A 21,623-nucleotide genomic window follows, 5' to 3' on the forward strand; every position below is an offset into this window, starting at 1 on the left:
ACAGCGGCAAGCCCTCCTGCAGCACCACCCGTAGGCGCTCAGCCACTCGCCTGCTCGGGACTGACGGCCTCTATCGCCACAGATAGAAGCAAATACCTACCACGCACACCCCCGCGCTCATCCTAGACCTGCCTGCCCGCCCCCAGGGCGCGCCTGCATCTCCTCTCCAGCTGGCCCTTTCCTACCCTCCCGACCCGGTGAGTAGCAGAGGAGGGGGCTAGGCTCTGCACCCCACCCCGGCCGTCCGCCTCTGCCTTGGGGCAGGGCCTGCGCCGCCCATCAGGGTATCGCTTTGGTCCACCGCCAGCGGTAGGTAAGCGCTCGGCAGGCGCCCGCGCGGCCGCACCCACAGAAGCTCCTGAGAAAGGACCCCCACGCTCGCTCCCCGGCCGGTGCCATGGCGGCTGCTGCCAACGACTGCGACGCCGCGCAGGTAACGAGGGGCCACGCGCAGACCCCGCGCACGGCGCCTGGCTCTGAGGCCGCGTGGGCTTTAAAGGGTCGCAGGGCTTGGCCGCGGGACGGGAGCGTTCCCTTTAGGTAGCCCAGCAGCGGGCGGCGTGGGTTCGGCTACACCCCGCCCGCCCAGCGCCCCCTGCGCCTGCGAGGGAATCCTGGAGGCCCGAGGCGGGACAGCGAACCGGCAACGGCTCTGCCGGCGTGCCCGGGCCTTGCCGTGGCCACCCGTGCCACCTCTGATGCTGGGTCAGCCCGTCACCTGGAGAGAATCACTTTGGGTCAGCGGGTGCTCCAGGATAGCAGTTTGCAATTGCAGTTGTTGAGGCTATTTTTGTAAACTTAGTAATTATCTAGTAACCTTCATAGTTACTAATTAACAGAGAGTATAGAGATGTTATGAAATTTACAGCACTTTCCAAAATGCTGCCAGCTGACAGTCTGACTGCAGTTGCAGGCCTTTGGGCCCTTTTTATTTATTTGTTTATGGTAACTGTTTGTTACTGTAAGTCGGCACAACCTGAATGTGAGTCAGTAGCGTTACACTTCATCAAACGAAGCAAACATTGTGCTAGAGTGTATGGGAGCATCACCTGGATGAGGCTTGAAATACCTGTCCTTGTTTGTATGTGGAACTGGTCAAGAGACATCAAGAACAGTGTGGACTGACAACAGAGAGATGAGAATCATCATCAGAGTAGATAATGTGGCCTGTCAGAAAAGAGGGAAAGAATCTGTTTAGTCAAGAAAAGAGAAAAAAAAAAAAAAAGGAGCAATTGGAGTTGTTCTCTTAATATGTAAAATGTCACAGAGATAAAAGGGAAGAATGTCTTCTTTATGCCCGTAATTGTTTGGTAAGAGATAACAAGCTTACATTTCAGCAAGCAAAGTTTAGGTTAGGTATTAGGAAAATACTTCTGACCTGGGACAGTTTTCCTTGGGAGTTTGTGGCTCGCTGTCATTGGAAGTTTTAAAGATGAGGTTAAAGTAGGAGCTTCCAAACCTTGTCAAACTTGCTTCAGGCTGCCGTCTCCATCGCTTCACCTTCTCTGTCTCCTGCCTCAGAACCACTGCTGCTGTCTTGCACCTGTTCCTGTTTGTCCCATGCTGCCGCCACTGCTTCCCCATGACTGATTCTGCAAGTCCAGCACCAACTGCTACATTTTCCTGTAGCAACTGCAACAAGATGCAAGTGGTCTGTTCAGAGGAGCTGCATTAAACAAAGCCTTTGCTTGCTGTGATTCTGAGGGCTAGGAGACAATCTTGAGGGGCTCACAAAATCCCAGTTCCCCTTTGCTTAAGTCTTATGGTCTTTAGACTGTCAAGGATCACTCTGCAGCTTCAGAGACTCTGTGGTATTGGGGTCAGGGGAGAGAACAATGACAACAGCACTTTTTTCCTTATGTTTCAGCAAAGGTATTGGTACTAAGTAACTACCTGCCTACCAGTTTTTGTATGTGGTTAGTTTTTGCTTTTGTTCTCTTTATTCTGTGTGTGTTAACAGACCTCCCTAATGTGGATTGCTGCTGCTAAGCAGATGTTTCTCTTGGAAATGGCTTTTCATGGGCATAAATGACGTTAAGCTGAGCAGCTGATCACTTGTCATTTTAAAAAAAAACTATTAAAACTTCTAATTGCTGCAATAAAAAATTTTCAAAACATAAAAAAGGCATAGCATAAATGATCAATTTCATTTGGATGTCTGTACTTGCAGTAAAAATGCCAGAGACTTTTAAGCAGAGTAGGAGCCTCACCACATTGCTTTCCTGTCTCTTCCTTACAATTATTTCTTTTTCTCACCTAAAAAAACTCCCTTGTGCATTATAGAATCCATGTATGGTGCTGAAGGTGTTGTAGAAAATAAACTTTTTTAAAGGCTCATTATGTTATTTTTGCCACTTTGGTTTATTTGATCCATTTTTATGCTAAAGAAAGATTTTAAACAGAAATCTACCAGCTTATTAATGGTACTTTTCTCACTTTATGTATACAGGATAATACAAACCTATTTTACCACATCAAACTTATCACTACATAGCTATTCAAAGAAACCTCATCATGATTTACTACCCATCAGTCTGCAATATCAATGGTATTATTTAATCTATGCAGTCTGTTCTTATTTCTGAGGAAAATGTATGATTTCTGAGCAATTTATGACAGGGAGATATATATTTCAGACACTGGTTATTTACTGTAATATCTTAAAATATTCACATCGTAGTTCAGTTTTACATCTTTTGAAAATTATCCCCAAAACCTTTACAAATGTGTTCGTTCTACAAATAGAGTGGATCCACCTTGATTTCCGTTACATTAGACCCACATTGTTTTCTGGGTTTTTGGGGTGGGTGGGTTTGTTGTTTTTTTTGTGTTTTTTTTTTTTAATAATGTTAGGTACAGTAATTTGAATAAAATAGGAAAAAGCTAATTTGCCTTGAGCAACCATAGTCTTGCGGAATACAATAATAATTTTTGAAAAAGATTTGACTGATGGAAATATTCTAAATTTTCAGTGAATACTTTCAGTCAGCTCCTGTTTAGAAATTTATCAGCCAATTTGTTTTCAAAAGAATAATTTAATGGATTGAAAAATTAGTCACTCCTTTTAGTTTATGGAAATTTGTGGAGTTTTCTTTCGTATCTAACAGCGTATAGAAATTTAGGCTAAGATATTAGCAGCATAGCAGCAAAGAAGCTGAATTGTTCGTGTTAGCTGTATCAGAAAACTAGTGGGCTAGGTCCTGATTTGGAGATGTGAAGGAAGAGATAACCAATGGCATCTGTACTTCAACTTAAAAATCAAATGTAAAAGTACTGCTAATTGAGGTTTGACAAAGAGTAATCGTGTTGAGTTGCCTACTGCTTTCACACATGTTCGCTCCCAGACTTATTACAGCAAGTACTGTTTTTTAGTTATGTAAACAACTGTCATTTTTATAAAAAATAATTTTAAGCAGGAAATACAGTAATATTTTTATTTAGATAGTTTATAGTCAGTATCCACTGATCCTGGAAAAATACTCTTAAGCTCTGAGGACTGTTTTATAATCCTGGCATTTTTCAGAAAAAAATAGTCAAATTCCTTGATCCTGGGGTCTTTTTCCTTCGTGTACTCTTGTATATGCTGTTCCGTTTGTTTCAGGTAATGTGAACTGATCATTTTTTTATGGTACTTTAAAAATCTTAACTTCTTACATAAGTTTCTAGGATTGCTGGTTAGAGTCTTGTTTCTATCACTTGAAATATATAAACAGTTGATTTTTTTACTATATTAAAAGAGACTGTAAATAATAGAAACAAAATCAGAGCAGGCAGGAGTAGCATCTGAACTGAATCCCAGTTCTTTAAAGATAAGTGCATCAGAAACAAGTGCCATTGAAGAATATGGTGCTGCACTATTAAGTTGAAGTTTGAAGTGTAGTGATGGGGATTAATGCATATATAAAAAGAATTATGTGAAAGTTGGCTGCAGTAGCAGGGAACTGTATTTGGTGACCTAAGGGCTTAGCCTTCCCAAAGCTAATCCATTTTTCTGTTGGAAACAATGCAAGGAGCACATCTGTTGTGCTTAATTGCTGATTTCTGTCACACACCGATATACAAGAAAGAAAACCAGCTGTATTACTGTGGTAATGTAGGTGGAAATCTTACCCTATCCCAGGGAGATAAATTAATTTAAATAAAATTAGTGCTATTTCTCTACTGTTTAATTCCTTACCCGATGGGTTCAGTTATACAAGGATCTTTGTGAAAGCACATAGATTTTTATTTTTACACTGGTAAAATGGGGAAGACTTTAGCTTTTGCTTCTCTCAGATAAGCTAAAAGAAATACTCAGGACAACTCAGTTTTCTGTATGTACACTGGTTATATTTCTCATGTAAATGATTCCAACATTCAAAATTTTTCATTTTCCAATGTAATACTCACTTATCAAAGACTGCTACCTGTTAGCTACAGCTTTCTTAGTTTTATATATTCATTTCAGAGTAATATTTAGGATTTCCAATAAATAGTTCTGGCTTGTATTGTAAAGCGATTCTGGTTTAGATTAACTATGAATGAATCTCTGACATTACAGATACCTTTGGTTAATAGATAGATATAGATGTATTTACTGATAAAATAAATAATGGAATATGGAAAAATTTAGGAACTTTTCTTCCTTCTGAAAGAAATATTAAAATAATGCAGTTTGCCTTCTGCATGTGAGGTAACCTCACACTGTAAAAATGTAGGAATGTGAAGTTCATCAAATAATTTGCCTATGTTTTCTATGGTATATTTGAATGCTATGTAAAAATATTATATAACAGAACTAATAAAGTCTGTGCTGCTGAAATTTGTAAATCAAGCAAAATAAACATACAGAAAACTGATTCAATAGGAAAAGTTATTAGTTGAGCTTTTAAAAATGGATAATGTTAGATGCATTCATTTTTCTATAACTTAGTCTCGCTGTGGTGCCACTACACTTGAATAAATTTGAGATGAGGCCTTTTCTGTGAAGGGTAACTAGAGGTGAATTTTATTTGGGGGTTTTGTTTCAAGGTGCGAACGCAGTCATTTTGTAACTGAAGTTCCTAAGCATAAATTAGGCTGTTGTACTGCAGTATGAAAGTTCTACCCCTTTAAACTCAATTTCAGAATTGAAATTCTTAGGTTTGTGATGTTTCTGATGGCTTTTAATTTATTTCTTTATTTTTAGGAGAAGTTACATCCAAGAAATCTTATCCCAGAGCTTTGTCGACTGTTTTATGGTTTAGGCTGGGTAACAGGAACTGGTGGAGGAATAAGCTTGAAACATGGGTAAGTGAAGGTGGAAAAGAAAGAATGTGATGATTATAGAGAGAGAGGGTGGCTGTGTTTAGTAGTTGGTGAGGGCATTTCAGTTCCATGAAAAAAGTTTGAAAGTCAAGAGTGAGCGAGAAGGTAGAGGGAGAAATGAACAGTATGCCAGATTTAACCATGTAGAAGGGAGGTGGCTTGTCTGACTTAACCATTGCAGTCCCTTCAATGGAGTCAGCTTCAGAGAGTGACTTTTTTCTGTCCTTTTCCTATCTTTGTTTAAGGTAGATAAATTGTCTTTCAGGAGCAATGTATTCCCCCTTTTTCATTTCATTGACTATGGAATTTAGGCACACAGCTTTCAAATGCCTGTGGTTAGATGAGATGAATCCCACCCTAGATATTTTGCAAGCAAGACATTTTCTTGAAGAAGGAAATTATTGTTCTACTGAGGTATTTCTAAGGAAATGTTCTTAACATATAATTAAAGCAGGACAGGTAACAGCAAAATAATTTTTGGTGTGTATCCACTGCTAAGGAGCACCACTTTGCTTTTTAATTTGCTCTATTACTTACCAGAAAGGTAAGGATTTCCAGTCTCCCCCTCTTCATGCTTTACAAGCTTTAAATGGAGACAGAGCTCCTCTCAGTGGCCACTGAAAAAAGAGAAGTCCTCATTCTGCAGAACACCTTGCCCAGTGCCTGCAATTCTGTCCCCAGTCACAGGGTGTTGTGACACTTTAACTTGAAAGTCTCTGATCTCTCATTTTTCTGACATACACTTACATGCAGACACAAGCAGCCATTGCTATTCAAATATATGAAGAATTTATATGTGTGTGTGTATATATATATATATATGAAGTAAAGGCTCTAAATGCTAATGTTTGTGCTGTTCTAATGGCTTTGTGCAGGTTGTTCCACTTCCCTGCTTGATTTTACAAGCAAAGCAACAGCAATAATAATGAGAGGAATGATAAGAGGGTTAATTCTTGTTTTTAAAGCTCTTCATCTCTGTAAACTAATCATTAGTCTAGCACTAATTTCTTATCAGTAGCTAAATGTAGCCTATTTTCTTTGCCATTTCAGTGTGATTCATGTTGGTTGTGGCAAGACAAATGGTGTCAACAGGGAATACACCAACGTAGTAGTACAGTTTTCCTCAGCTGTTGTATAACTTGGTTGCTCAGACTACACTGAAATACATATTTGAGTTGGTACCAATGTTGTCTAGTCAACAATACTAGTCATCTATGTGGCTGTACTGTTTAATAGCTACAGTAACAGTTAGCTATGTTTCAAAATTAATAGCTGTGAGGCAGAGATCAGACTAGCTTAGAACTGTTACATAGGAAATAGTGAAAGAACAGCTGAAATTTGATTGAAATTCTAACAAATGGTCTTAAAAGCTAATCCTAATCAGCATTACTCACTGTGCAGTTCATATCAATTACTCAGAAGAAAAATGCTAATTTGGACATGGGATAGCATATTAAAAATGGATCTCAAATTCTTTGTCAGGTGTCCTGTATTTCAAAGTCTGTATTTCATCATCAGATTTTGCCTCTGTGATTAATTTCTAAAAAAGAAAAAAATTTGTTTTAAGAAAAAATGCATGTCTTTCATTAGTAACCAAATTACCACTTGATTTATCGATCATTTGTACTCTCAATCATCTTGCTCATGCAAAGGAATTAAGACTAAATTAATGCAACGTTGGCAGTGTTAATTCATGAATGTTAAAAATTACAAATATGATAAAGCCACATTTTGATGTGCTTCACAGCTGTTTTACCCTTAAGATCATTGAGTCCAACCATAAAGTGCCTAAGCGCCACAGCTGCATGCCTTTTAAATACCTCCAGGGATGGTGACTTCTGTAGGCAGCCTGTTCCAATGCTTGACAACCCTTTCAGTGAAGAAATTTTTCCTAATATCTGATCTAAACCTCCCCTGGCACAACTTGAGGGTGTTTCCTTTTGGCCTATCCCTTGCTACTTGAAAGACAAGACTGACCTCCACCTTGCTACAACCTCCTTTTAGGTAGTTGTAGAAAGGGATAAGGTCTCCCCTGAGCCTCCTTTTCTCCAGACTAAATAACGCCACTTCCCTCAGCTGCTCCTCATAAGACTTGTCCACCAGACCTTTTAACCAGCTTTGTTGCCCTTCTAAGTGCTCTTGTCCAGAAGTATAAACATCTTGTGGTCCTTAGGAAATGTGTCTGTAACTTGACTAATTACTCACTAGATGTCTCTCCGCTTCTGAATTTAGTATGTTACTGTTGAAACCGAATAGTGATTACAATTGAGAGAGATAATCTGATTATTTTTTTTGCTATTTTTGAAAATGTTTCAGATGCCATATTAAAGTAATTTTAATTTAAATCAATTTTTTACAGTCTTTGTTCATGTAAACCTTGCAAGAAGTGATGTACTTCTACTTGAATTTCAGTCATTTAATTGCATTGAATTAGTGTTATATTTTTATCGATACAAATAAGTATACAAATGCATTAAAAACATGTTTACATGTTTTTGACATAGTTATAAAAACCCCAAAAGTATTTACGTTGTAGAATACTATAGATAATTAATATTGTTTATAGGTAGTCTGTGTATTTTTAAGTAATAGTTTTGTCACCGGTTTTGTCATAGATCAGTATCTGCTTGCAATTTCTCTTGTTCATTTTTATTGTGAATTCTGAGTTCAGAATTATTGCAGGGGGAGGCTGTGTGTTTTTCTTTGTAGGAAAAAATAAGGCTGCACTTTCTACGTGTGTTTCAGATCTCTTCTGGGGTTGGAACTGTGGTTTCGTACCCCTGCAAGTCAGAGATTTCATATGCCCTTGTATGATTCAGTTCTATTTTGAAAACCATCTACATGTCAATCTATGGAAGGAGCAAGAAAGTTGTTGAATTTTAAGGGGCTAGATTTGTATTTCCTTTTCAGTGGATTGCGCATGCAGTTGGAGAACCTTGTGTTTATCGATTTTCTGTGTCTGTAACTTTTCTTAGGAATGAAATCTACATCGCTCCTTCAGGAGTCCAAAAGGAAAGAATACAGGTATGTTGAATTGTATTTTTATCTCAGAGCTCATCTTGAGATGGATGAAAGTACCTTTGTTTAGAGTTTAATTTTTCTTTCTGTAAAGTTAGAAACTTGGATTTTGCCCAGTACTCCACTAGCATAGCAAACCAACATGTGTTTCAGTGGCCAGTGTAGATTAGTCTTGATGATCTCTTTGCTTTAAATTAACACAGAAGACTGAGATTTGAACATTAGTACTAAAGTCCAACTTTATTCTTTGTGAAGCTTGAATGGCTCTATAGCTGTCTGGCTACAGTTTTAAGTTACTGTGGCACATACGTAATTAAGCGTTAACACTTAATCTCTATTTATTTTCCTTTGAGTGATTACAAATCTTTGTCTTGACATTCTCAGTAAATAGATGGGCTCTCTCCATGAAAAGGTTACTTTGTCTACCTGTTTCCTTTCCAAAAAAACCCCAAAATATAAGTGGAGAGGAGAATGGTAAATGATAGCTATTTTATGACAGCAGGAACTCCCCCAGAATAGAATAATATGTGGAAAGAATTTGTTGTTGTATGGATCTCGGGGTAGATACAATGAGAAGTGAAAGGAATCTCTTCACTGGCAGAAACTTGGGGTGTCACAGCAGTGCTCACTGGGGATGTTAGCAAGTAAGGCAGACAAAGGCATAACGTGGCAAGACCGTGATGGTCTGTTCTTTGCTAGCAGTAGCAGTGGATTGAGCGCAGTGAATAAGGAAATCTCTTGCAACTGCATTTCCTGATGATTTTTAAAAAAACATTAAAGAAGAAGGTTTAATTGCTGCCCTGAACAATTCTTTGTACTATTATGAGTAGCTGATTGATGCAAAGGTAATATTCATGTAAAGCTACCGAAAGCAAAGTTTAAAAAAATAGTTCTACAAGTTGAATTAAATCTACACATAATATATTTATGTCACTTGTTGGTTCTTTAAGGTGGGGAAGGAAAAGTACATCTACATTTCTTTTATTGAATCATTTACTACTTTTCCTTTTGATCTATTGTCTGTTATTTAGATACAGGTTATCTTCTTTTTGAGAAAATTTTAGTTTTACAAATATCTGCTTCGCAGCATTCTGAATAAAAACAGTACCTCATATTAATTCACATTACACAATGTCAGTAAATAGTATTAGAAGCTAGAATAAATGCGGTGCTCTACAGCACTTTTATAAAGTTAAAATCACATTTTATATTAAATATGTGGTGTATATATTTGTCTCCCTAGAAGGAAAACAAAACTATTAGGGTCATCATAGTTCAAAATAATTTTTTCTTTCTTACAGCCAGAAGATATGTTTGTTTGTGACATGAATGAACAGGACATCAGTGGTCCTCCACCGCACAAGAAACTAAAGAAAAGCCAGTGCACACCTCTTTTTATGAATGCCTACACTATGAGAGGTGTGTAGCAAATGTTCAGTGATAACTGAAGTGCTGTATATACACATCCACAAAATTGAAACTCAATACCACATTCTTTATACATGGAAGTTACAGTGAAATTAACATGAAAATATAAAATAAATTAAATTCCAAAGGAATATGTACAATGAAAGGTAGTCTGTGGTAACATCCTGTGAGTTTCATTTACACTTTAGTCTTCTAATGTAGCTATACATCATCTTTTTGGCACTAATTTTTAGTGCAGTATACTAGTAGATTGCGGGAGGAGCTGGGGGATTTACAGCAGTCTTATACCAGCAGTTTTGCCTGTTCAGCAGCTATGTTTTACAACCATTGGCTGTGATCAAAGGTTCTAAATTATGGATAGGTGAAAAAAAATATATGAAACTTTTCTTTTGTAGGTGGACAGTAATAAAAAGCTTCTGCTGTTGTGTAAGATTTATATCTGTTACTTTATAAAGGATTTAGTGAGTCTCTTCTAATCTTCCTGCACAAGAAGCTTATATGAGCTGACGGAATTGGCTGGTGTAATTGTCAAGCCACTCTCCATGATAGTTGAAAAGTCACGGCAGTCAGGTGAAGTCCCCAGTGACTGGAAAAAAGGAAACATTGCACCCATTTTTAAAAAGGGTAGAAAGGAGCACCCTGGGAACTACCGGCCTGTCAGCCTCACCTCTGTGCCTGGGAAGATCATAGAACAGATCCTCCTTGAAGCTATACTAAGGCACATGGAGAACAGGGAGGTGATTTGAGACAGCCAGCATGGCTTCACCAAGGGGAAGTCCTGCCTGACGAGGCCTAGAAAGAAAAAGAAAAGTACTAACATAAAAAAAAAAAGTAAAAATTTTTAAACATTTATCTCACAAATAAGTTTGGGAATTCTTTAGAATCTCGGAACTCTGATTTGTACTACTAATTTGTAGAGTTTTTCAGGCATTGCAGTATGTAAAGAAATGTACAAGTAGTGTTTCTCCTTGAATTGGGCAAGTAGTTTTTCTCCTGCAATTTGTTACAGAATCACAGAATGGTAGGGGTTGGATGGGACCTTCAGAGATCATCAAGTCCAACCCCCCTGCCAAAGCAGGTTGACCTAGAGCAGGTTGGACAGGAATGTATGTAATATCTCCAGAGAAGGAGACTCCACAACCTCTCTGGGCAGCCTGTTCCAGTGCTCTGTCACTCTTAAAGTAAAGAAGTTTTTCCTCACATTGAGATGGTGTTTCCTGTGTTCCAGCTTGTGCCTGTTGCCCCTTGTCCTGTCACCAGGCGCCACTGAAAAGAATCTGGCCCCATCCTCATGACATATTAGATATTTATAGACATTGATGAGATCCCCTCTCAGTCTTCTCTTCTCCAGGCTAAACAGACCCAGGACTCAGCCTTTCCTCATGAGAGGTGCTCCATTCCCTTGATTGTCTTCGTAGCCCTCCATTGGACCCTGTCCAGTAGTTCCCTGTCTTTCATGAACTGGGAATCCCAGAACTGGACACAGTACTCCAGATATGTCCTCACCAGGCACAGTAGATGGGGAGTATGACCTCCCTCCACCTTCTGGACATGCTCTTTTTAATGGACCCCAGGAGACCATTGGCCTTCTTAGCCATAAGGACACATTGCTGGCTCATGGTCAACTTGTTGTCCACCGGGACTCCCAGATCTCTCTGCAGATCTGCTTTCCAGCAGGTCAACCCCTAACCTGTACCTGTAGCCTTGTCACTAACTAAAAGTTGATGCTAGTGTCCTAAGACATTCCCTAATTATCCTTTATAGATAAGTAGTTATGTCATATCTTTGTTTAGGTTCCCATATGTTTTTTCCACTAAAAGAGTAGATCACCATTTGCTAAGATGCCTAGCCAAAGGAAGTGAATCAAGTATGTGAATGAAATTGATTCTAAAAATACATTTTTTTCTTCTTTTTCTCTTCTTAGGGGCAGGTGCAGTGATCCATACTCATTCCAAGGCTGCTGTTATGGCTACCCTTCTTTACCCAGGGAGCGAGTTCAGTATTACCCATCAGGAGATGATAAAAGGAATCCAGAAGTGTACTTCAGGAGGACATTACCGGTACTTTTCTATATTTAAGAAAAGAGGCATGCTATTTGATCATTTGTTTTCAGCAATATAAATAGATAACGAGTTGCTTGAGTTATGTGTGTCAAAGTGTGTAATATGAAGCATTAGGAATAAGAAAGAAGAACACCGCTGGAATAAATTAGTCATTGGCTTTCCCTAGGAAAATCTCAAGCCTATGGAAGAGATCTGAGATAAAATCTTGTAATGTCAAGTCTACCGTGGTCTGTTGAGCTACAGAACACAAACCAAATAAAGAGCTGTGTCCTGACAAATATCTCAAGAACACAGATGTTAACACATCTGTACGATATTAAACTGAAACTGGAGCCAACCAACATTAGGTTGGGTTGATAACATACAAACTACATTTGGGTGGACTTCGCATATCACTGCCTATGCTAGTTTAGGGTATTTTAAGAGTGTAGAGGATTTCAGGTTTTACTTGACAGACTTTGAAAGAAAATTCAGAATAAACAGCTCATTAAAGCTAATGTTACTACTTTTTAAGGATGAGCTCTAACAGTGCCAAATGTCCCAATCCTCCTTCAGAAGAAACTCTTAGGCAAGTTCCACTGAGTAACATGCATCATCTTGTCTTTGGAACTGGGGTTCTCAGGCTCTCTTAAGATCACATATAGCCCACCAATGACTCCATCACAGAGAATTTATTTTTCATATGTTGACTCTACTTTCTATTTATATGCCTTAGCAGGACAATCTTATTTCCAGGGGGTTTTGGACTACCTAATTTTTTTCTGCTCTCCAGCAAACAGCTTCATTTCCTTCTTCATTATGTGATTCTTTTAAATAACTTAATCTGAGATATAGCTTGTAGGTGATGCCAATACAGGATAAAGAGAGTCTGAAAAAGTTGCAAAGGCACCCAACTAGAAAGCGATACGTGAACAAACAGCTACACCTAATACATTAAATCATAGAATCATAGGGTTGGAAGGGACCTCTGGAGATCATCTAGTCCAACTGTTATTTTCTTTTTGTGCCTCAAGGGTCGCTCAGGTATTGCCAGCATAGGATACGTTTGGGAGTGAGAGACGTTCCTGAGGGTTCTTATATTACAGCATTACTCACAAGAGAAGAGTTTAGAATCACTAGTGTTGAGAATTTATTAACATCTTTACACAGTCAAAGGAGGATCTCTTTCTTAGGGAAAAGTTTCGTACATCAAAACACTACAGGTTTTTTAAATACGTGAACATTAATCTTTCTTTTAGGTATGATGATACACTAGTGGTTCCCATTATTGAGAATACACCAGAAGAAAGGGATCTCAAGGAGAGAATGGCACGTGCAGTGGAAAAATACCCAGACTCTTGTGCTGTATTGGTCAGACGTCATGGAGTTTATGTGTGGGGAGAAACATGGGAAAAAGCCAAAACAATGTGAGTACAATTTAAGAATATGGTATGTTTTGCTATTATACCTCAAAATCTTAATGACCTTAATGTCATGCGTATTTGCAATCCATGGACAACGATTCATAACATTAAGTTCTGGCCTCACTGAATGTATAGGGAGCTTTTGGGAATGGACTGGCTGATAAGGTTCCTAACATTTTCCTTTTGTATGGACAAGTTCCTCCTCATACGAAACCTGCAGGCAATCTCTGCTTTTTTATGACACCTGCCAGTGCTGCTTGTGTAGTCTTCCCTAGTCTCATTTTTGGAATTTACTTCTTTATTTGCTGATGGAAATGCAGCAAATCAGGATCATGTAGCAAAAATGCTGGGAACGTTCCATACCACAGTCATGGAAAGAGATAGTAGAGCCAGTCAGACCGTCGCATTGGTGATGTAAAGCTCAAGGAAGAAAACTATTTATTTTCATAAAACATGGTAAAACTTAAGACTTACTTTACATTTCACTTTTTTTTTTCCTTTTAATTTTAGGTGTGAATGTTATGATTACTTGTTTGATATCGCAGTGCAGATGAAGCAGCATGGGTTAGATCCTTCAAAACATCCAGCGGGAGAAAATGGGATCTTATAAATGACAACAACATTTATATTCAGGTGTGAATTTATCTGTAGAGATGATCTGTTTGGAGGGAGAGACTACACATGACGCCATTGCTTCAGTCTGCTTTCCCACTGGGGAAACTTTAATATTGCATATTTCCCCCATCCATTCCATTACCACTGCAATGGTATCTAATGCCTAAAGTAATGCTCCTTTGCCACACAATGCAACAAAAAGATACATATTAATAGTTAAGCGTGTCCTGTGCATATTCTAGCACCTACGTACAGCATGGAGTGCAATTGCTTTTTAAAACTAAATTGTATCAAGCATTACCAGAAAAAGCCAATGGAGAAAAAAGACCCCACGCAAGTAAGCTAATCTGTACAGAGATGCTGAACACCCACTTTTGTTCTTTAGCTTGCAGGATCAGGTTTGATTTCAGTCCATCTCAGTGGTATTACTTATATGGTGGGTTGTTTGTTTATTTTCCTTCAGCAGAAATGGCTGGTTGCAATTTGGTTAAGTTTCATTGATTAGTGTCACCTGTGTACCTCATACAGGAAATTACCATGCCTTTCTGTTTTCTAATGTGTCAATAATCAATGTTTTGAAAGTTCTCATAACAAATATTTTAAAGTAAAAGCATGTAGATAATGTGATCAGGCAGTACCTTACGTGAAGGGTCCCTGAAACAATTATCACGTAAGCAATATACAGCTTGGTATGGCAAAACACAGTGGTCGCGTAGTGTTTCACAGTCTGGGACGTTGCTCTAGCCAGTTTTAAGATACCAGTACTGAGATTATAAAGGAGTTGCTCAGCCAAAGTGGTGGTCTAATTAAACAGGGTAGGCTAACTTGTTGCACAGAGTTGGCCCATCAGACAGTCCTCTACAGCCACCACGTTTGCATCAGAAGAGATGACAAATGCAGCATAAGCGAAGAACAGGCAGGTACTTGGATCACTAGCCTTTATGCCCACACTAGGGGAGGAAGCAGTGGAACAGGAGGCTTGCTGTCAAGTGGCTCTCTGTGTGAACAGGTATTTGGAGTGCTGCCTCACTCCACGATGTGATGAAGTCACAGTGGCTACCACACTAGCACAGAGCTACCTCATGGTCCACGAGAACCTTTCTAAAATTGCTCCTCAGCTCCTGCAGTCAGATAGGTTGGGCTAATATAGTGGAATTAATATTTCTTTGCCATTTTTTACGAGTATAAATACCTAGTTTTAGAATATTTTCACTTTTGCGTTGTTTCTCTTATATAGGTTTCTTACAGGATGATGGGAGTTCCAGATTCCACCTCACGCTGTTAAAACCACAAGGGGGTGTTGTTACACTCGGCTGACTGACAGATGTTGGCAATCAGTTTTGACTGTTAAACACATCCAAGAAGAAAAGGAGAGTTAAAAAACAACAAAAAAAATAAGCTGAACAATCATTGCATTTAGAATCCTGTCAAATGCTACAGTAGGAGCAATGAAAATTCAGATGCAAAAAAAGATTTTGAAGAAAGCTACGGAGAACAAATGTGACATTTTGTTTGTGTGCTTTAAAATTTCATGTTTCAACAACCTGCATTTTTGATCCTGCTCTACTGCTACATCATTTAACTTGTTTTAGGTCTCCATTTCTCAAAGTTATAGTAGCTTTTTTTGTGGGGGAAATAAGTAAGGACAACCCCTTGATCAGAAGTTAGGAATAAAGTTTAAAGCATGGTTTGAACTGTTGATTCATTCACGACATGTTAATAAGTGGGTTTTTTTTTAAATTAAGCCTGCAGCTTATGTGTTTTTGAATTCTCTTAATTGTCATTGTAGTGATTAGGAAACACATAATTTTGTAGCATGCATTTGGAATTTGTCTTGTCTGGGTCTTATCTGTTTTCTACCTCTTTAAATTCATTCACCATCGGTAAGATTTTGTTTTTTACAACTTTAAAACAGCGTTTTATGACCTATGATTAGCCAGCCTAAGGTAGATTTAATCAAACTGCTCTGCTTTCAAAATCTCCTGGCATGGCCCCCCAGTGGCATCAGTCTAAGCCTTGATTGACCAACTTTCTGATTTGAGTATTGAGACTCTAGTCCCAAGGGTGAGCACCAATTGACCTTGTTTTCTGCTAGGAGCCATGCATTCCCAGCACTTGCCCTGGCATCATCTCTGGCGCTTTTTTGAGCCAGAATTAACTCTTCAACCTAAGAGAAAACTACTGCAGGACTAGGGGGAAGAAAATTATTATATTGTTTCCTAATAAGCCAATGTCCATAAAACATTGAATCAGCTCAGAGGTGGGTCCAAAGAAAACTGGAGCTGGGGCAAAAGGGGAGATGGCTGAAGCCAGAGACTGCAGACAGTGCTTCCCCCATTTCAGGGGGATGGCTATTCAAACTCAGTTGGCTACGTGTGGACAGGCATTTACCGTGGATGTTCTGAAGAGTTCAGAAAGAACTGAAATCTGTGGAAAGTATTCTGCTGAACCAAGAAGTCAGGAAGAAACTTCTTATATTTTTCACTCATATGAGCATTTATTTTTCTTTAGTTATGTGTGTCAGGCTACTGATTATAGCACAACATATGCCATTGGTCTCCCTAGTTACTGGTAATTGCATTGTGTTGAACTTGCACGAAAAACATCCTGCTTTGGCTTGGTGGGTATTCATGCCCCCATGTAAAAGTCTGTCACTGGGCTCTGACAAAAGTCATTTGCAGTAAGGCTTCGTGGTATAATCCAAGCACCTGCTGACCTGGTCCAACCTGCTGGGTATCAGCTGTTTCACCTGTGCCATGACAGCCTGGTGTAGCCCCAGAGTTGCTGCTATGCTGACAGTTTGTCAGCAACCAGATTCCTCTGATCTCCACATCCTTATAGCAGCTATAGCCTGTCTTTCTGTGCTGTACGAGAGAGCATGTTGAGCATCGGCTCCTACCAGACCAAAAGCAGCTGTCAAAGTTGACATTGAGACCTCAACTGATTAAGTTACCACTCCACAGGATTTGCTAGCAGAAACTTGCTGAGTACTCATCTGCTGAGATAACATAACTTCACCTCTCTGGGATGCTTCAAATTTTCTTGATAGGAAATACCTGAGCTTTGCTCTCAAATTTTCCTGTCCCTGTCAGTCAAATATCAACTGAAGAGTTGTTAAAGGAATTGCCATATAGTTCAGATAGGCCTCTTTTTTCCCCCTGATGACTGGACTGCAAGACTCACCAGCATCAATTACAAAATCTCTGCCATTCTATTCTTACATTAAAGAAATAGCCATATTTAGTTCTTTTCTGTATTTCCTTATACATTTTAGGAAAAAAAATAATAGCATTGACTGTTTTGTGGTTTACGTCATTGGCTTGATTTCTGAACTCCCTTCTCAAATGCTTGTGCTACCTAATAATTAAAATTTGTAAATAGTAGTGGTGCTATGCTGACAGACTTGCAGGTTGCATTAAGATTGGTGTCTTGTGACTGTTCAGCACGTTTGTCCTTCCCTATTGTACATAGTGCTGTACCTGCAGTGTGCAACATTTAAACCTTGGGGGGAGGGTGACCTTAATTATTGTGAAATAGTGGTTATCACTAAGTTACCACAGGTTGTTGACTAGATGTGTATTGTTTGGCAGTGTCAAATATTTTGCAGTGACTCCACGTCTTGTGAGTATATGTGGATTGCAGTAAGAACTTGGATGAAAAATGTTATTTTTTAGATCAAAGAGTGACTTTGGACAGGCTGCATATTCCTCTGCTCCACTTAAGCACAAAACGTATCTCTTGACTATTTTCAAGACTTAACAGGTACAAATGACATGAAGGGAAAACCGACTGTATTTCCATTAGCTTTTCTTCCCTTTGGGCATGCTAATGAAAATACTTCTTGATGTGACAGTCCACTTACTTAGTCTTGAAATCTAGTTGCCATCTATTGATTGCAACCTTTAATTCTGTATTTAAACTGCTATATTTCTGTAAATATAGTAAGTAAAAAAAGTAAATTCCTGTGGTATTCTGATGATGCTGTCAGAATAGGACATATTTGTATCATTCCATAATACTTATGTTTTCTAAGGATAAAGATAATTTTACACTTGGTGGTGTTTTGTTCAGCATGTGTCATGATAAACTACAAAAGAATTCTCACAAGGAAAGCTATTTTTTGCAGAATATATTCTTTTTGGGTCCTGTTAATTACAAATATTCACTTCCTCATCCAGCTACAATTTACCATTCTGTAGTCTTTCTAAAATGTGTGTGAAATATCAAATTTCTATAGTAGCAGTGAAATTCTTTTGTATTACGAGATTCCGAGATTTCAATTCCGAGATGCTCAGAGTCTCATTCAGTGGAATGGCAATGAGCTAAGTACACTCTTCTCACGTCTGTTTGTGTGTGAACTCTCAACAAAGAAAGCAATGACTTCACAGCTTTGGTGGCTTCATAAACTTGTGAAATGATTATTGTTTCCCCAAGAGTTCAGAGAGCTCTTACAGTTCAGCTCCAATTATGTAGAACAAAAATATGAAAATGTCCTATATGATTTAAAGCTTCTAAACTCTCTTTTTTAAGTCTAGATCATTTTCTGGTGTGAATTGTAGGCTAATAAGCCGGCTAGATATTTTTATACATTTGCAGCAAATAATTGATCTCCACCAAAGCCTGTTATTTAGGTTTAATATCACCGGACAGGCTTACGTAAAAATGACATAATTTCCATTTCAAGTGGGTCATCCAAAATACTGTATGCTGTAATGCCTGAATGACTGGCACCCTATTTCCTTTAATTCTGAAATCATCATTTAAAAACTAACATCTAAAAAAGCCCATCAACTAGTGGAAAAATGCAAATAAACCAGTATCCTTCCTCTGAATTCTTTTTTGCCACACTTTTTGGCAAATATGGCTGTAATAATTTTTTGCCATTTTACAGGAGATGGCAAATTGGCAAAAAAAACCCCCACACCTGGAGCACTTAAGATGGCTTACTACTGTATCAAGGAACAGATAATACAGGGTTTTAAATTGGTGCTTTCTTAATTTCAAAATTGTTTAAAAACCTCTGAGCTGATTTAAGTTAAGGTATCCCTACTGAAGGGAGTTATCGGTTATGTACTCTACAGACTCATAAACAATAAAGAAATTAGGAGAATGCTTCATTTGTGAAGCCGCTTTGGATTTGCAGTTCCCTTTTGTCATAAGGGGAGGTGAACCCTTGCAGACTTTGTTTTTGTTTTCTTTCCCTACATGTAAAGTGAAATAAAAGTTGTGCCTCACAGACCGAGGTTGTGTCCAAGGATGGCCCTCTGAGCTGAGGTAACAGTCTGTTACAACAGACTGTTGTAACAGAGAATATAGAGATGCCTGTGATTGTGCTTTGCTACCAGCTCTCAAAGCTTTCATAGAAGTCGGTGAATCTGTACGTTTGGTTTAATTTTAAGTCGGCTTAATGTTAAAAGCTTAACGTTACTCTAGAAGAACGCTACTTGATATGATTTTTAAAAGAGCAAATTTCTAAGTCTCTGAGTCTGAAAAAGAGCTCTCAGGCATTTATCCTGGTACTACCCAAGTATTCACTACATAAATCAGGTGATAAATAAAATCACACTCTCTTGTGGTTGACATCATTAGCACGGGGACCTGTTTCTGCTCAGTTTGAATCCTAGTGGTTCAGCATACTGAGCGCACCATTGCAAAAACATTTTGGCAGTGAAACCTCTAGCGGAACTACAACAGCTGGCTATTTCTTAGGATATTAATCTATTGAAAACAAAATCAATTCCAAAAAGTAATTGTTAAAATTTTTCTGTATATCTTCACACTTAATCTAGCATCTGCTAGATTTTGCTAGAGCAGTGAGACAGAACAGACTGGCTAGTACTGAATACTAAAAATGGGCTGAGTGTGTTTGACAAGATGGAATTTAATGGGGAATCATGGAAAATCATATTGTCTGAATAGCATTTGCAAACACCCATTCTCTCTGTACTTAGGTATGCGTGTTGGGTTTTTTTACTCTAAGGTGCTATGCTGTTGTACTAGCAAGTTTCTCGCATCTATGACAGATAAAATCCGTCACAGATTTTGATCTCCAGAAACCAGATCAACAAGAATTTATTTAAATAGTTGAGCATAAATACTCACTCCTTAATGACCCTCAGATTAGCTCTGATTTCTCTAATGGTAATTTCTGGTAATTACAGAATACACTGGATGTGGAAGAAAGAGTAGGTCTTACATTTAAAGCAAAGAGCTGTAAGTCTACATTTTGGGGCTGATTCAAGTGTTACCTTAAGGTCATGCCTTGAACACTTTGATGGGAGTTTCAAAAGAGCTTGAATGAATCAGATGCTACCCTAAATCCCATTGGAGAGTTAGGTGCTTAATTTCATTAGGCTTCCCTGTAACTCCAAGGATTTAGCTGTCTGTGTTTCAATCGGGGGGGAAAAGAGAAAAGGGGGGTGGGAGGCACCTCGAGTACTAGCTGACAACTTATCACCAGTGTATCCCAGATTGACATCAAAAGCTTAACTGGCATTTTTTTCCTAAAAAGAAAGGTGACCTCTTATACTAGAAACCCTTAGTTTAAGAAAAAATGTTACCTAAGATAATTTCACCTGGCAGAGATTTACAAAATCGAGAAATCAAGAACGGAGCTTTCCCGCTTACTCAGAGATGTACATTAATACTGCCACAAGTAATACAACACAATTTTTATGACTTCAGTTCAGTCCCTCCCAAAGGATACCAGCCGTCTATCTTTCCAGATGGAACATCTGATTCCCATTCTTAAGTTCCTGTTCTCCAGACAAAGCAGGTTACCCTCACAGTCCCCATTGTCGTGCAGTTCCTGAAAACATCACCACTGCAATAATTTAAGTGCATCTATATGCATGAATGATGATGTCAGACTACCTGGGCTCAGCAGGTTGCTGTGCATTTAACAGTAATGATTACATTTCTTTTGTCTTCATGCTTTGTCTCATTTCCATGTTTTATTCAGTTTTAATCCTGCTTTTCTGTAAGATTTTTCTTGCTCCCCTGTTTTCTTTACTATCTTTGAAACCAAATGTAAACTTAATACCATTTGCATTCTGGTTGAACATTCAAACTCGGGAATATTTTTGTGTTAGGAAACTTATCCTTTCCTGATTCATCTGCTACATCCCTGGCATATCCAAGCATGTCCTGTTATTTGCATGTTTGCAAAATTTTGGCACTTAAAGGGTTAACACACCTTTTGTACCTCAGACACACTAGGATTTTGCAAGCAAATGTCTGTTGGTTGCAAGAACATATGAGCAAGTATGAGACTAATTTCCTGTTAAGGAGTCGCTACATTAAAAGGATATTTGCATAATCATAGACTAAGATAATGTAGGGAAAACCCCAGAGATCATTCTGATGCCAGGATTAAGCCAAGCCCAACATGTAATTTATTTGAATGCATGAAAGCTGCTGCTTATCATTCACTTCTATCTCAAGTCCCCGAGCACTTTAGTTGGCAGCAGCAGGCTCTAACTCCTCCTGGCTAATTCATTATCCTCAACACCTTTTAAAAGGGTTATTTTAAGTTTAACTTAACAGTCCCTGCAACTTAATTCACACAATAAAAAAGTTATTCCTTTTATGACTTGTGTCACACGTTCAAAATAAAGCTACCGCAGCTTCTCATGTCATAACTTTATTTAATGCCCTCACCTTCAGGTTATGGTAATTTCTGAAATGTTGCATGCACCACAAAAACAAGGGCTCGGGACTACACCTATGAAAAACATAGCCAAAACCAATAAGATTTCATAATGCAGGTAGTTTTTTCAACTTTTATATGTAAAAATGAGTGTCCGCATCG

At 38.5% G+C, this 21,623-nt stretch overlaps 2 protein-coding genes across 3 annotated transcripts in view; one reads left to right on the forward strand and one right to left on the reverse strand.

Annotated features, from left to right (window-relative positions):
- The window catches only part of PDHX (pyruvate dehydrogenase complex component X), a 52,434-nt gene extending 52,099 nt beyond the window's left edge, over positions 1-335 (reverse strand). Inside the window, exon 1 of the mRNA XM_054201106.1 lies at positions 236-335. The gene's annotated coding sequence lies outside the window, so the exon portion shown is untranslated. The remainder of the gene's footprint in view (positions 1-235) is intronic.
- On the forward strand, positions 299-18,819 carry APIP (APAF1 interacting protein). Of its 2 annotated transcripts, XM_054201108.1 has the most exons (8): positions 299-433; positions 5,168-5,268; positions 8,262-8,310; positions 9,606-9,723; positions 11,657-11,792; positions 13,034-13,201; positions 13,709-13,831; positions 15,051-18,819. In XM_054201108.1, exons 1-7 carry the CDS (start codon positions 398-400, stop codon positions 13,806-13,808), a joined length of 708 nt encoding a protein of 235 aa, XP_054057083.1. In that variant the 5' UTR covers positions 299-397; the 3' UTR covers positions 13,809-13,831; positions 15,051-18,819. The 2 variants fall into 2 exon arrangements, with proteins under 2 accessions (XP_054057083.1, XP_054057084.1); XM_054201109.1 differs by lacking the exon at positions 13,709-13,831.
- Positions 18,820-21,623: the final 2,804 nt, after the last annotated feature.

This window comes from Rissa tridactyla, chromosome 4, assembly GCF_028500815.1.
Source record: "Rissa tridactyla isolate bRisTri1 chromosome 4, bRisTri1.patW.cur.20221130, whole genome shotgun sequence".
In the NCBI taxonomy this organism is placed as follows: Eukaryota; Metazoa; Chordata; class Aves; order Charadriiformes; family Laridae; genus Rissa; species Rissa tridactyla.